At 43.6% G+C, this 14,877-nt stretch overlaps 1 protein-coding gene and 1 pseudogene across 7 annotated transcripts in view; one reads left to right on the top strand and one right to left on the bottom strand.

The window, feature by feature from the left end:
- The window catches only part of MAML3 (mastermind like transcriptional coactivator 3), a 518,845-nt gene that overhangs the window by 237,122 nt on the left and 266,846 nt on the right, over window positions 1–14,877 (bottom strand). Inside the window, exon 1 of one of the 7 annotated variants that reach the window (XM_023548696.2) lies at window positions 966–12,001. The exons of the other annotated variants lie outside the window; for them this stretch is intronic. Within the exon in view, the coding sequence (XP_023404464.1) occupies window positions 966–1,040 (75 nt within the window). The 5' untranslated portion in view covers window positions 1,041–12,001. Of the gene's footprint in view, window positions 1–965; window positions 12,002–14,877 lie in introns of those variants that run through there. 7 annotated transcript variants of the gene reach the window in all.
- On the top strand, window positions 11,982–13,410 carry LOC100677640 (elongation factor 1-gamma-like; annotated as a pseudogene).

Raw genomic sequence — 14,877 nt, 5'->3', positions numbered from 1 at the left:
TGGATTATTAAGCAGAACAAGCGGGAGCATTTGTCCAGTCAAAACACAAGTTAAAAAAACAAACACAAAGCTTTTCCTTTGTTACTTCCTTTTTCTTTTCTCTTTAAAACATACCTCTTAATTCCGCTAAAATTCACCTACATCCTAGTCAAAGAGGCGGAAAACAGCTGTGACTGGCTGTTTTGTAAAGAAAACAAATCCAAAGATAACAGATTTTTAAAAAATCTCTTTACAAGAGAAGCAACCAGTTAACAAATGTCCCTCACTGTTCCAAAATTCCAAAGCAATTTCACAATAATAATGAAAGGAGGGAGGAAATGGTTTTTGTTAGGCCTTGAAAACAATCACCCCATGTTGCTATGTGGAGTATCTTTATAAATTATAGACAGCTTTGCAAATATTAGTTCATTCATTCGACACACGCTCACTGAGCATCATTTCTGCACTAGGCCCTATGTGAGAAGCTAACGACAAAAAGATAAATAAGACACAGTCTGCCTGGAAGAGCTCACAACAGAGGGAGGCAGTTATTATTATTATTCATTATAATGTGGCTAGGCTTCTTGTGCCCTATTTCTACCTCCAGCCCCAGGAACCTTGATTTTAATTCACCAAGAGCCATATTGTGGGGAGGAAAAAAAGAGAAAACGACCACAGTAAATCCTGTAAAGGTGGCAGGTCTCTCCAGAAATATAGCTACACCGTGAGACTTGGACCTCCTCTAAACTAAGGGCAAGGAAAGAAAAGAACACAGCAGAATGCCTAATCGAACTGTACCAAACCACAGCCAACATCTGGAACTAAATTAGGGAAATTAAAAAATAATTGGGAGGGAAAGTGACATAGAGGATTAAAGTCAATTCAGAAAAACAATGGAACAAATTGGGATAGAGTCAAAAGCATCGTTGTCTCCTTAGCGTTTCCCTCAGAACTGCCCCAGAGTATCACCGGAAGAAAGGTATCACCTTCAGCTCCACTGGAGACTGAGGTCTCATAGACGAGGAGATCCAGTTCTGGAACTGATAACCCAATTTCCACATATCTTGGTTTTAACTCAGATGAGCCAACTCTAACATCAAAACTCAGGTTTCCTGGTGTGATTTCTATGTCTGCTTAAAGCCAGTAGCTGAGGAGAAAACACATACACAATAAATCTAAAATCACTCAATTACCTTAAGTCAACGGGGACACTTACATTTACTGAGAATAGGCCTTTGACTCCCATGTTACGAAGACATGCAAATGGCTCCCACATTGCAAAATCATTCTGGATAGTTTATTACTCGATTCTCAGTTGTTTAGGAGCAGAAGAAAGACTCGGGTTTGATCAAGGAAACACTGCATTTGTCAGCTGGCAATCACAGCATGTTAACATAGCCTCTTGAATTAACTGCTGTATGAACGTCAGTTCACAGGGAGGGAAAAATCCAACAACTCTTTGGAAACAGATTCATGCTGCAAAATTATCCAAGTTAATTTCCTTCAGTTAATTAAGCCAGTTTCCTTATTAGCAAAGGGAGATGACCAAGTGTAGTCCACATCTAATGACTCACAGAATGATGAGGTTAGCTGGCTCCATCTCTATTTTTAAATATAACTTCCAGATGATAGTCTCACAGAATCTGTATAGGCAGAACTAAGCCCTACCCAGTATTTGTTGTTGTTGTTGTGTGCCGTCAAGTCAATTCCAGCTGATAGCGACCCTACAGGGCAGAGTAGAACTGCCCCATAGGGTCTCCAAGGCTGTAATCTTTACAGGAGCAGATCACCAGATCTTTTGTCCCATGGAGCAACAGGTGGGTTCCAAAATGCCTACATTTTGGTTAACAGGCAAGCATTTAACCATTGTGCCATCCAGTATTTAGTTCTGCTTTTTCTACTGTTTAACCAAAGATTCTCTCAGAAATGTCCATATAAACTATCATAAAGGTCTACAAACTGCTAAATTCACACACCGTTTCATTTCAGAGACTTCTTTGTGTATGAGCCCTAAAGTACATAACATTAGGACCGCCCCCTCCCCATTACACACCTCTGCATGGAGGATGGGCTCACAGTGGACACACTCTGACCTACTTCTTACCTTACACAAAACTTGGGTGGTGATGAGCACTGGGGATGGGGACAAGGGATTCCTCTGGGATCTTTCAGGGATCCAGGTCTAAACCAGGGTAAACCTGATAGTACGGCTGAACTAAATCCACTCTTTACCAGACTGGCCCCCAAAATTTAGGCTCTCCTCAAAGCTACTGACAAACAGCGGCCATTTGTTGTACATCCATTACATGCCTGGCAAATCCAGTATCTTTTCTCTTAATTCCCAAATCAGTAGGTTAATAAACATCATTTATACAAATGAGGAAACTGGGGCTCAGGGAGATTAAATAAATTGCCCAAGGCCACACAGCTAGTGTGAGGGAGCTGAGATTTGAATTCCAAAGTCCATGCTTTTCCCATTACATGCCTCTCCATTTTTGAATGCAATGTGTTTCTCATTTTCCAACTACTCCATAGCCTGGCTCCAAACCGAAACAGGAAAAGGGTCAAGGCATCTTCAGGACCATCCTCTCTCCCCGGGGGTCAATTAGCACATAAGAAAGTACTATCTGAAAGTGGATTTCTTATGTGGGCTGTGGCTCTTTCAGACTTTCTCAGAACAGTTCTGGAGCTGTCTGAGTTGCTCAGGCACAGACATACATTGTCCACTAACCCCTCCTGAAAAGAATGGTGTTGGCGATGGTGTGCCCCCCATGCAGGCCATGGTAATGATTAATCACACTGATGGTCACTTTCCAGGGATACCATTACAATCTCCATGTAATTTCAGCTTCAATTTGAATTTGGTATTATGGATTGAATTGTGTCTCTAAAAATGTGTGTCAATTTTGCTAGGCCATGATTCCCAGTATTGCGTGGTTGTCCTCCATTGTGTGATCTGATCTGATTTTCCTATATGTGTTGTAAACCCTAACCTCTATAATGTTAATGAGACAAGATTAGAGGTAGTTATGCTAATGAGGCAGGATTCAATCTACAGGATTAGGTCGTATTTGAATTAATCCCTTTTGAGATATAAAAGAGAGAACTGAGCAGAGAGGAAAGGGATCTCACTACCGCCAAGAAAGAAAAGCCTGGAGTGGAGCACGTCCTTTGGGCTTGGGGTCCCAGTGCTGAGAAGCTCCTAGACCCAGGGGAAGATTGATGACAAGGACTTCCCCCAGAGCTGACAGAGACAGAAATCCTTCCCCTGGAGCTGGTGCCCTGAATTTGGACTTCTAGCCTCCTAAACTGTGAAAGAGTAAAATTCTGTTTGTTAAAGCCACCTACTTGTGGTATTTCTGTTATAGCAGCACTAGATGACTAAGACAGCCAACCACTGTTGTCCAGTGCTGGAACTGGCACTACGGTGGTGCTTCCTACACCTGGGTCTTTCTAATTCTCCCTATTTTTCCTCATCAATGTCTCCAAATTTCATTTTCCTTGTAAGTAACATAGGGCTAATATTGCCTAGCTCAGAAGATGGTTGTACGAACCAAATGAGACAACACGAGCAAATGCGGCAATGATAGTTACAGACCTTTTATAACTTTATTCTTCTATCAATAATTTCAGAGTAATCTGTAGGGATTTTCAAAAGGGTGCACTTCATCCCTCTGTAGAATACTTATCAAATATAGAGATGATGCAAATGTATAGTTTTAGATGATGGAACCAGGATTCCATGATATCAATACTGTTTTCCGTTTACACTTCAGGTTTACATACAAATGGATCTTAAGAACTCTGAGAACCCCACGAAATTGTATGCCAAATTTTGTAGGCATGTGTCATTTTCAGGTGAGACTGTCCAAAGCTTTGATCAGATTTTCAGTGTAATCCATAATGCGCCACAAGGTTAAGAACTGCCCTCCTATAGGTTGGCAGTGACAACGATGATTTGGCGGGTCTAACTGTAAAGGCTTGCATTTAAGACAGGAAAGCCTGTCTTATAAGCAGGTTTGGTTTCCCTGAAGTTCAAAGCCATATGCTCTTGCAATCTTAGGTTGTATCGATGAATATATGTTCTCCAAAACCAGGCAGACATACAGTCAGCCTCCGTATCTGCAGTTCCGCATCCAAGGATTCAACCAACCTCCAATCAAAAATATTTGTAAAAAAAAAAAAAAAAGTCTTTTTCTTGTCATTATTCCCTAAACAATAAAGTATAACAACTATTCACATGGCATTTATACTGTATTAGGTATCATAAGGAATCTAGAGATGATTAAAGTATATGGGAGGATGTACGTAGGTTATATGCAAATGCTACGCCATTTTATAGAAGGGACTTGAGCATCCTTGGATTTTGGTATCTGCAGGTGATTGGGTCCAAGGATGACTGTATGTATATTCTGCACTGATGGCATCTGGAACGTTATGCTTGATTCTGGAGTCCTCAGTCAGTCGGGTGGCAGTGCAGTGGAGGGCATGACCAGGGCGAAGGCCTCAGAAAAAAACCATGTCATGTGAGAAACAGGAGCTGAGGATTTTTAGCTGGAGAAAGAGAAGAGTTGGGGGGTAGGGATGTCACAGCTATCTTGCTATCTTTAAATATTTGATTACTGCCATGTAGGAAAGAGACCTTGGGGCTGCTAGCCGAAAGTTTGGAGGCTCCCAGAGGTGCCTTGGAAGAAAGATCCAGTAATCTACTTCCAAAAAATCAGCCATTGAAAACCCCACAAAGCACAGCTCTACTCTCACACATATGGGGTCGCCATGAGTCAGAACTGACTGAACGGCAACTACATATGGATATAGGAAAAGGAATAAATTTAATCTATGTAGCTCCAGAATATGGAACTAAGATCAACGGTTGGAGGTTATGTGGAGAAATGCAGCCTCTATATAAGGAGGAACTTTTAAAAACTATTAGAGATATTCAAAATAGAAAGGGCTGCCTCGTGACACTAATGAGCTTCCTGTCCCTTGAAGTTTTTATACCAAAGCTGGCTGTTCATCTGTCAGGGATTAGTAAAGGGGATTCTTTATTTGGTGGAAGGTTGAAGAAAATGACCTCTATGATTCCTTCTAATTCCATGATCCACCTATTAAGGTTTTATATCTCTTATTAAAATTTATAGTCAAAGACCTGTACATGTGTGCCTTTACTTTATACATTAGATGCTTGTGGTGAATCTCTTTATAAAGTTAACACTCTTTTTTTTTTTTAAGTTTTGATTTTTACGCTGTTGTTTGTTTTTCTTAAAATGGGGAGCACCTAGGTAGGAAGTGCCATGCTCATTTCCAGCACACACTCTTCCATCTAACCCCCCCTTTCCATGTCTCTGCTACTCCCACCAGAGTTCATGCAACTCTCCCTTCGGCCCTGGATTCTGTTGCTGTTGTTAGCTGCCTTCACGCCGGCCCCTGACTCCTGGTGACCCATGCACAATGGAACGAAATGCTGCCCAGTCCTGCACCGTCCACATGATTGGTTGCAAATCAGACTGTTGTGACCCATAGGATTTTTGTTGATGGATTTTTCAGAAGTAGACTCCAGGCCTTTCCTCTTAGTCTGTCTTAGTCTGGAAGCTCCACGGGAACCTGTTCAGCATCATAGCAACACACAAGTCTACAGCGACACACGGGTGGTGGCTGCATAGAAGGAGCATTGGTCAGGAATCGGACCCAGGGGTCCTTCTCGGAAGGCAAGAATTCTACCACTCCATCATTGCCCCACCTCCTATCTCACCCCTCTCCAATCTATTCTTCACGAGCATGCAGAATAATCGTCTAAAAACATTCAGCAGGCCATATTTTTCTGCCTAAAGCCTTTCCATAGATCCCCACTTCTCTTAGAGTCAGACTCATAACTGTGGCTTACAACAAGGCACCAGACAACCTGGTTCCTTCTGGTGCCTCCAAGTTCAGTTCGTAGCCCTCTCCCCTCCACTGCTAGCTCCAATGGCCTCTTCTCCTGCTCCCTTCCTCTCCTGTGTCTGCACCTGCGGTTCTCTGTGTGCAATGCACTTCTCCCAGCTTCTTGATGGGCTGCTCATTCCCCTCCTTCAGGTCTCAGCTCAAGTATCTCCTCAGAAAGGCTGGCCTAGCCAAAGGGTCTCAGCTGCACCTCTCCAGCTATACCCTACCACATCGCCCTGCCTTACTTTCTGCATGCCACTTGCCGCAATTTATAATCATCTTGCTTCTTATTTTTCACTTGGAATTTTCTTTCCCCCCATTGACTGTAGGTTCTGTGAGGACAAGGGCCTGTCTGTGTTGTTCACTAATGTGTCTGTCTCCCGTGTCTGGCACACGGGTTAGCACATGGCTGGTAGTCAGTAGGTATTTTTGTAATGAAAGAATGAATGAATGAGTGCTTGCATGAACAAGTCTGCCCACATCTATGGTCTGCTTTAGGGTTGTGTGTGAACTTGTTCTTTTCTTAGATCATAAGCATGGATATGTTTACGTGATGCCGCGTCATCTTAGCTAGGAGAGATCTGTGCACACAGCAGGCTCTGAAGAGAATTTTGGATTGACCTCCAAGAAGCTCACGAACCTAATTTAAAACCAAAGATTAGAGAAAGTAATCTTTTTCATTGAAAAGAGAAAGATGTTACCCATGCCTCTTGGTGTCTTTAGATGTACGATGGGGTGAAATCATAAAGATTATTAGTAAAAAAAAATAGTAGAGGATGCTAAATCTAGGATAGTGTGTCCTTTTTTTTTTCTCTGAGGGCTCTCAGAAAAAAAATATTCTGGCAGTGAGGAAAAGGAGATGTTGGAATGGGTTACTGAGGAGGTGGTAGTATCTCCTTTTCTGGAGACCTTTAAAAATAGAACAGCCATCTGGGATGATTTAGATATGGTCTTCAATGAAGAAGGGGGATGGAAGTGGAAATGAAGGATTTCTCTAAGTTCCAATTCACCCTTGATTTTCTGATCTTTGCCTTTAAGGTCTTATTCACGGCAAATACCTGAAAAGAGCTGGCGATTCACTTTTTCCTTTTCACCGAAAGTTAAAGCCCACTTTATTTTGAACTGCAATTTTGCTGTAATACTATCCTTCTCTCCTCAAACGGGCAATTTGGATGTTGTAACATTTTTGTGATGTCAAAAGCTTGGATGAAACTCAACTTCCATTCTCTCTTTTCTAGAAAGGAAAGCAGAAGAGTTTAAGGTGGAAGACAATTTAGGTTTTGGGAGAGGACAGCCTGAAGAGAAGGAATCTATGTATGGGTCCTGCTCCTGCCACTGGAAGAGGCTGAGGGGAGGGAAACATGGAAAAACAGGCCAGGGTCTTTCCTTGGTATCCTACAGTGGAGACATGTTGTAGTGGAATAAGGAATTAAGCCCTAGAGGTCTAGAACACTGTTTATTACTGTTGATTCTTCATTTTTTTGATGAGATAAAGCTTGGGAAAATCACAATGTAAACAACATGAGGTACATTTTTCTTATATTTGGTTATGAAATTACCGCAACCGAGCTGTTTCCTAGCTTTGTTCTCAGGCTCTTGCTTGATTTGTCAAAGTTGCATCATCAAAAGAATAATGGATTTTAACACACTTAAGGCTGAATTTTTAACCCCAGAGGCCACAGTACAAAGTGCTGTTAAATTTGTTTCTCAGCAGTATTTGTATGCTGTAACTGTTTTTCAAACATAAATAAACTTGGTCGTGGTTATCAAATACATGTATTTTTAAATGTTCATTACAAACTAACAGCCAATATGACTAGGTTTTTTTTTGTTTTGTTTTCCTCAAAAGGAACAGAAACAGCTTTCAGTGATGTCATTAGCTTTTTTGGCCTTCCGTAGGTTAATGAACAATCCATATTTTTATGTAATATTCTGTTAAATCAGGATGAAGTCTGACCATAAAGGTCTTCACAAACCATACTTGAAAACTGCCCTTGTCAGTTTATGATATTAACCAAGTACACATGGCTCCGTCACTTGCTCACCAATCCTGGAACGCTGGTGGAATGTCCACGTGTGGAACACCTCTGTGGATCTGTGTGCTTTTGTTTGTGTGCACTTATGCGACAGAGAACCTCAATGCCACAAAGTTCTCAGAAAGAATTCCCTAAGGTAGAAATGAGAACTCCTGAAAACAAGGAGGAGAAATGGGATATTCTCAAAGAGCTTTAACACCAATAACTTCGGGAGGCCTTGATAACACAAAACTCACACACTGCTGTGTTTAGGTACATCCTGTTAGGTAACTGTCTACGAAGCGGCCACCCCTCACCTTTCATTGATAGATGGAGGATATGTATTTGTCCAGGGCGGAAGCAGCTGATCCTCCAACAAAGCAGAATCAATGCAATTTCTGCAGAACAACTTTTTGTCCCACGAAGCTACAGTCCCAGCACGGGAGTCCCTGGGATTACAGGCAGTCCCTGAGTTATGAACGAGATCCATTCCTAAAGTGTGTCTTCAAGTCAAATTCGTAGGTAAATCAGAGCAGTGCATATGGTTCTCATTTAGCCTTACTTCAGTGCAAGGGAGCCCTGGTGGCGCAGTGGCTAAGAGCTTGGCTGCTAACCAAAAAGGTCACAGTTTGAATCCACCAGCCGCTCCTTGGAAACTCTATATGGCAGGTCTACTCTGTCCTATAGGGTCGCTATGAGTCCGAATCAACTCGAGGGCGATGGATTTTAGTGCAAGAAAAGGGTGGAAGACCTTTCAATGATTTAAAAGCAGCACGTGCAGCAAATGAAGGTGATTGTGATGAAGAATTTGTTGCAGGTAAGGGGTTGGTTCAATCGTTTGAGAGAGAGGACAAATTTACGTAACATTAAAGGGCCAGTACTGGGTTGTTCATAAGTTGGATGTTCCTAACCCGGGGATTTACTGTACTGCCTGTGGTGTGTGAGGTACAGGGGCCAAGCTCTGTGCCAGCGCTACAGAGCTGAGACGAAGGCTGGCTGGTTTAGGCCAAGACTAGGTCAGATCTCAAGAGAGTGAGGCCCCTGGACACAACTTTCTAACTGCTTTATAATTTTTTTTTTTTGACACCAACATGGGCAGGTGGAAACAACCAAGAATGACACCCTCTCAAATTTCTCTGATTTAGTCCTCCCTCCACCCTGTCCCCTTTTCTTCTCTATTCTCCTCATTTGCTCACTCTAGGAGTCCTGGCCAAATTCAGCAGGCCAGGGACACATTCTCTGGGAGCTAGTCTATCTACCAGTACCATCCCACCACTGCCTGGGTTCTAGGCTCCTGTCTGACTTGTATGAAGTCCCATAATTTCCTTCCCCCTCTTGTGGTCAAGTCTCTTCCCTCTCCACTGCTTGCTGGCACATTTGAAATCTGGTCCCCTGGTTATTTACAAACTACACTTTTCAGTCTCACTCTCCTGCGCTCACTATTGTTCCTTTGGGGTTTTCTCACAGTCTTCCCTCAGAAATTCAACACCACTCCCTCAGTGCAAAACAAGCATTGGGTACTTGCTGGGGCTTGCAGAAAAGAAAAAAGAAGGCCCTGCTGCTTTCTCCAAGCCCTCCCTACTCCAGCACCGCAAATGTTAACGCGATCTGTAGGGAGATTGCAATTCTAACGTAATGAGATATTAATGAGCTTTGCACATGTCCCCAGCCACAACACTTCCCTCCCCTCCCCCTTTTCTCCTTCTTGCACACATCTAAAGAGGATCTGCTCCTTTGGACGGCTACAATTCCTCCACTTCCCCTCTCGCCTGCCCTCTCCCACGCGGGTGCCCTGCTCACCTGCCGATGCCAGCACTACAGAGCACCAAATGGGCTGGCACCGCCTTGTTTCCTGGCCTAATGGATGCTTGTTTAAACACTGGAGCTGTCTGCATTGCTGCGGCTCACTGCATGTTAGACACAGTCCTCTGAAACCCTGTGCAGATCCAATAAAGGTATCAGCAGTTCCGCGTGGGGAGGCAGTTCCTATATGGCCCCAAGTGTGCCTTCTAAGCTTTAGGAAGGGAGATTTGATCGAACAACTAAAAGGAAAATCTGATTCGGCTCAGCATCACGTGGAGGACACAAGGCTTAACTGCAGCCAGGCCTGTGGAGGGCAGAGGGAAATCAATCCACGAGCAAGGGAGAGCAACCACACATTGTTAAGAGGGCTTTAAGCCAGCCTGTTAGTAGTACTGTCTCCTGCGTCTGCCGAGAGACAGCCGCCTGTCCTCCCATTTCTGCTCCCTGTTCCTTTTTTTTTTTTTAATTCCAAGGGGTATGCTTATTTATTTTTTAATGACAAACTGCCATCCTTCTTAGCACCCTCCACCTTCTCGTTCACCTTTAATTCCTTAAGTGCTCATATGAAAAAAAAATTCCTTTTCTTCTGCAAGATCATTACCATATCAAAGGCAATAGGGAGAGTGAGCAAAAATGATAGCGGGATAAAATACAGGCAGAGTAAAGACGGAAGGCCTCCTTCAGAGAGAATGCTGAGTCCCTAACCTCCAGCTAATGATACCAGTCGATAACGCATTGGATTGGTTTTCTACCTTCGCTAAGTCTGAAAAATCAGAGGAATTAGACACAAGATTTAAATGTATTTCTCATCCAAGAAGAAAAAGTTTTGGGTAAGTGAATCCTGTCCGCTGTTTTTCAGTTCTAGGCATTAAGAAATATGGTGCTTAGGTTAGGGGAGGTAGGTTTTCTTTTACTTTTCCCTCTTTTTCGATTGAAAATCTGCTCCAAACTGGCGCTTCTTTCCTGAGGAAGGGTGAGAAAGCAGCAAGGTATGTATCTGGCAAAACTGAGAAATGCTATACACAACGTTCGTGAGGGTGCTATCCATTTATCAGGAATTTTGCCAAACCCCTGTCTATTCCCAGAGCTTCCTGGCATAGGGAACACAGCCAAGATGGAGCCAGAGGTCTGCTGTCAGCATCAGCCAGCAGTAGATGTAAGGATACAGCTGTCCCTTCAAAGAGTTTAGAGCCCTGGTGGCACCGTGGTTAAGGCTACGGCCGCTAACCAAAAGGTCAGCAGTTCAAATCCGCCAGCTGCTCCTTGGATACCCTATGAAGCAGTTCTACTCTGTCCTATAGTATTACTATGAGTCAGGATCAACTCGATGGCAATGCGTTTGGTTTGGCTGGTTCAAAGGGTTTGCGGCCAGAGTGCTAGGGATCTGAAACCTCACATGATCCTCTGCACCCCAGTGCTGAGAGAAGGCGTGAACTCTGCCCATGCAAGGGTTCCAGAGGGATCATTAACTGGCTGAAAAGTATTAAAACTTATATGTTTAGAGGGCCTCTAGACCAGCGCCCACTAAGTCACTGGAGCAATGAACAGCCTGGCCTTGTACCCTGGAATTATCTTTTTATTACTGACTGCACTAGCTTCCAAGCCGCAGGTGGTAGGGGCACCAGGCGATGAAGCTCTACCAGGTAAGGGGCATGGCTCTGTCAGCCCCTCCCTTCCAGGAGGCACCCTGCTGCTCCACCTCCCTTTGTCACTAATGCGGAAGTCATGAGAACACACCGTGGATGGCAATCTTCAACACCTATAGCTGCAGATGTCAGGTAAGGTATTGCCGACTGCACACAGGCCACAAATGGGACATTTGGCTCTTGTGTCATCCTTGGTTTCCTGAGTTAACATTCACGGAAGAGCCTCATTAACTCAGGCCTGGAAGTGTGGGAGCGTGCACTATGGTAAAACTCCTTCAGAAAGTTGTAACACTGCCTTGCTTCTCCCGCATCACTGGGTAATGAGGTATTCCACTGAAGAGAAATGTCCCATAGGGTTTCCAAGAAGCAGCTAGTAGGTTCCAACTGCTGACCTTCTGGTTAACAGCCAAACTCTTAACCACTATGCCACCAGGGCTCCATATGGTACATACACACAGATATATAAGTATATATGTATGTGTGTGTGTTTATGTATATATCTCCAAAGCTACTCCTTTCAAGTACTGAAACAATTTTTTAAAAAATTTTAAACCTCTGTGATGAATCAGTTTCTAAAAATATCTGGATACCTCTTCCCTGGTTTATGAAAAGGTAGATACTTAGCTTTTTCTCTGCGGAATCACCATGGCGGCTGGGACCCTGTACACATATCCTGAAAATTGGAGGGCCTTCAAGGCCCTCATTGCTGCTCAGTACAGCGGGGCTCAGGTCCTCGTGCTCTCCGCACCACCCCACTTCCACTTTGGCCAAACTAACCGCACCCCTGAATTTCTCCGCAAATTTCCTGCTGGCAAGGTTCCAGCATTTGAGGGTAACGACGGATTCTATGTTTGAGAGCAATGCCATTGCCTACTATGTGAGCAATGAGGAACTGTGGGGAAGTACTCCAGAAGCAGCAGGTCAGGTGGTGCAGTAGGTGAGCTTTGCTGACACCGACACAGTCCCTCCAGCCAGTACCTGGGTGTTCCCCACCTTGGGCACCATGCACCACAACAAGCAGGCCACAGAGAATGCCAAGGAGGAGGTGAGGCAAATTCTGGGGCTGCCGGATGCTCACTTGAAAACGAGGACTTTCCTGGTGGGAGAACGTGTCACCCTGGCTGACATCACAGTTGTCTGCACCCTGTTGTGGCTCTACAAACAGGCCTTAGAGCCTTCTTTCCGCCAGGCCTTCCCCAATACCAACCGCTGGTTCCTCACATGCATTAACCAGCCCCAGTTCCAGGCTGCCTTGGGGGAGGTGAAACTCTGTGAGAAGATGGCACAGTTTGATGCTAAAAAGTTTGCAGAGAGCCAGCCTAAGAAGGACACCCCACGGAAGGAGAAAGCACCACGGGAGGAGAAGCAGAAGCCCCAGGCTGAGCGGAAAGAAGAGAAAAAGGCAGCAGCTCCTGCTCCTGAGGAAGAGATGGACGAATATGAGCAGGCGCTGGCCGCCGAGCCAAAGGCCAAGGACCCCTTTGCTCACCTGCCCAAGAGTACTTTTGTGTTGGACAAGTTTAAGCGTAAGTACTCCAACGAGGACACGCTCTCTGTGGCGCTGCCATATTTCTGGGAGCACTTCGATAAGGATGGCTGGTCCTTGTGGTTTTCCGAGTACCGCTTCCCTGAAGAGCTCACCCAGACCTTCATGAGCTGCAACCTCATCACTGGAATGTTTCAGCAATTGGACAAGCTGAGGAAGAATGCCTTTGCCAGTGTCATCCTCTTTGGAACCAACAACAGCAGCTCCATTTCTGGAGTCTGGGTCTTCAGAGGCCAAGAGCTTGCCTTCCTGCTGAGTCCAGACTGGCAGGTGGACTACGAGTCATATACATGGTGGAAACTGGATCCTGGCAGTGAGGAGACCCAGACCCTGGTGCAAGAGTACTTTTCCTGGGAGGGGGCCTTCCAGCATGTGGGCAAAGCCTTCAACCAGGGCAAGATCTTCAAGTGAACATCTTGTAGTCACCTAGCTGCCTGCACCTGCCCTTCAGGGAGATGGGGGTCATTAAAGAAACGGAACATTGGAAAAAAAAAAAAAAGGTAGATACTTAATTTTTTTTTTTTTTTTAAATAATGCTTAGGGTCATAAGTTATTGACTCTGTTACTGGTTATAGGTTTGCTGTTTAAGTTTGTCTGGGGGGGGAAAAAAAGTCTAGTTATTTGAGACCAGCTATCTCTATCTGGAAGAAAGAGACCCTTGAAAAAGAAGACAGACCAATTCATTTATGAGACTCATTTATAACCCTGTTTTGAGATACTACCTTCCTTGTTATGTGTCCAGTCTAAAGTCTGGAGGAAAGCTAGATCTGTTTCTCTACAAGATATGAACTCTTTCTAATCTCCACTCAGCAAAAACTGCCCATTTTAATTTTGTTTTTCTCCTTAGTGTTTGAGGTATCACCCAAAATGATACTGACTCCAAACTTCCTCAAATTACTCTTACTTCTCTCCCCAGACACAAAAACTCATAAAACCCCTGCGCTCCTAAAATGTTATTCTAAGCATAGAGATAGTGGCTGAATTGTAATGAGACCACAGGAAGAAATTATATTCCAATGATGGAAAAGTGTGGTAAAAGAAAATATTTGGTTAATAGTAATTTTGAGTTGATCAAAGAAGAGGCAATCATAGATGGCTATCAGGATATTCCTCTTCTTTTAGTTGCTTTTTTGTGTATACATTAAGAGGCCTTTGTAACTTAAAAGATAGAACCATTTCTGTGAAATCTTTACCTTTCATATCATTTACCTAAATACTTTTTCTCCTTTTTCTAATTCGTAACACGTGAAATTGTCTCTCCATGTGAAGACTTTGAATTCTGTTCAACTGAATCAAGAAACTGCAGTCTATCCTTCTTGCCACCACAAAACAAAAATCATATCCTCTTGTAAAGCTGTTAGATGATTATTAACATCATTGAAGTCAGGTATACTAAGGTGTACTTTCATCATCTGGCAAGTTATATTGAATAAGAAGCTAAATGCTCCACGGCTTCACTCCCAACTATCACTTCTCTCAGAGATGTGTGGCTTCACACTTTGATATCCTGCTCGGAAACAGGTGTAAAAACCTCTTTCTTCCCCCTAGGAAACTAGCTTCTTTCTTATTCATCTACTACCTCGTCTGTGAAGAGTTACTGTGATCTCATTTCAGCGTCCATTTAGATCACCACTTCCTGAGGACCAACATTGCTGGAAGGCTTTGTTAGGAATAAAACCTGAGATTCCTAAGCCTGAGTTACTGATGATGGAAAAACAACCGGAAGAACTCTGATTCAGCAAACTTTCATTAACCTTTTTCCTTTAGTGGTTAGTGCCACAGAGGCCTGATCAGTGATACATGATTCTAGTTTTCCTTAGAAGAACTAGACCTTTAGAGCAAAAAATGATCTTGAGATCATAGTAAAAGCATAAATTAGATTTTGGGCACATGAGCAAAATGTTGAAAGAGGGCCTTCTTTCATTAGTTATGCCTAGAAATGACCTCAATCTGCACTTTGCAAAGG

This window comes from Loxodonta africana, chromosome 5 (genome assembly GCF_030014295.1).
Source record: "Loxodonta africana isolate mLoxAfr1 chromosome 5, mLoxAfr1.hap2, whole genome shotgun sequence".
NCBI lineage: Eukaryota > Metazoa > Chordata > Mammalia > Proboscidea > Elephantidae > Loxodonta > Loxodonta africana.
Note: the sequence above shows the minus strand (reverse complement) of the source record. Positions and strands in the feature narration are given on the sequence as shown.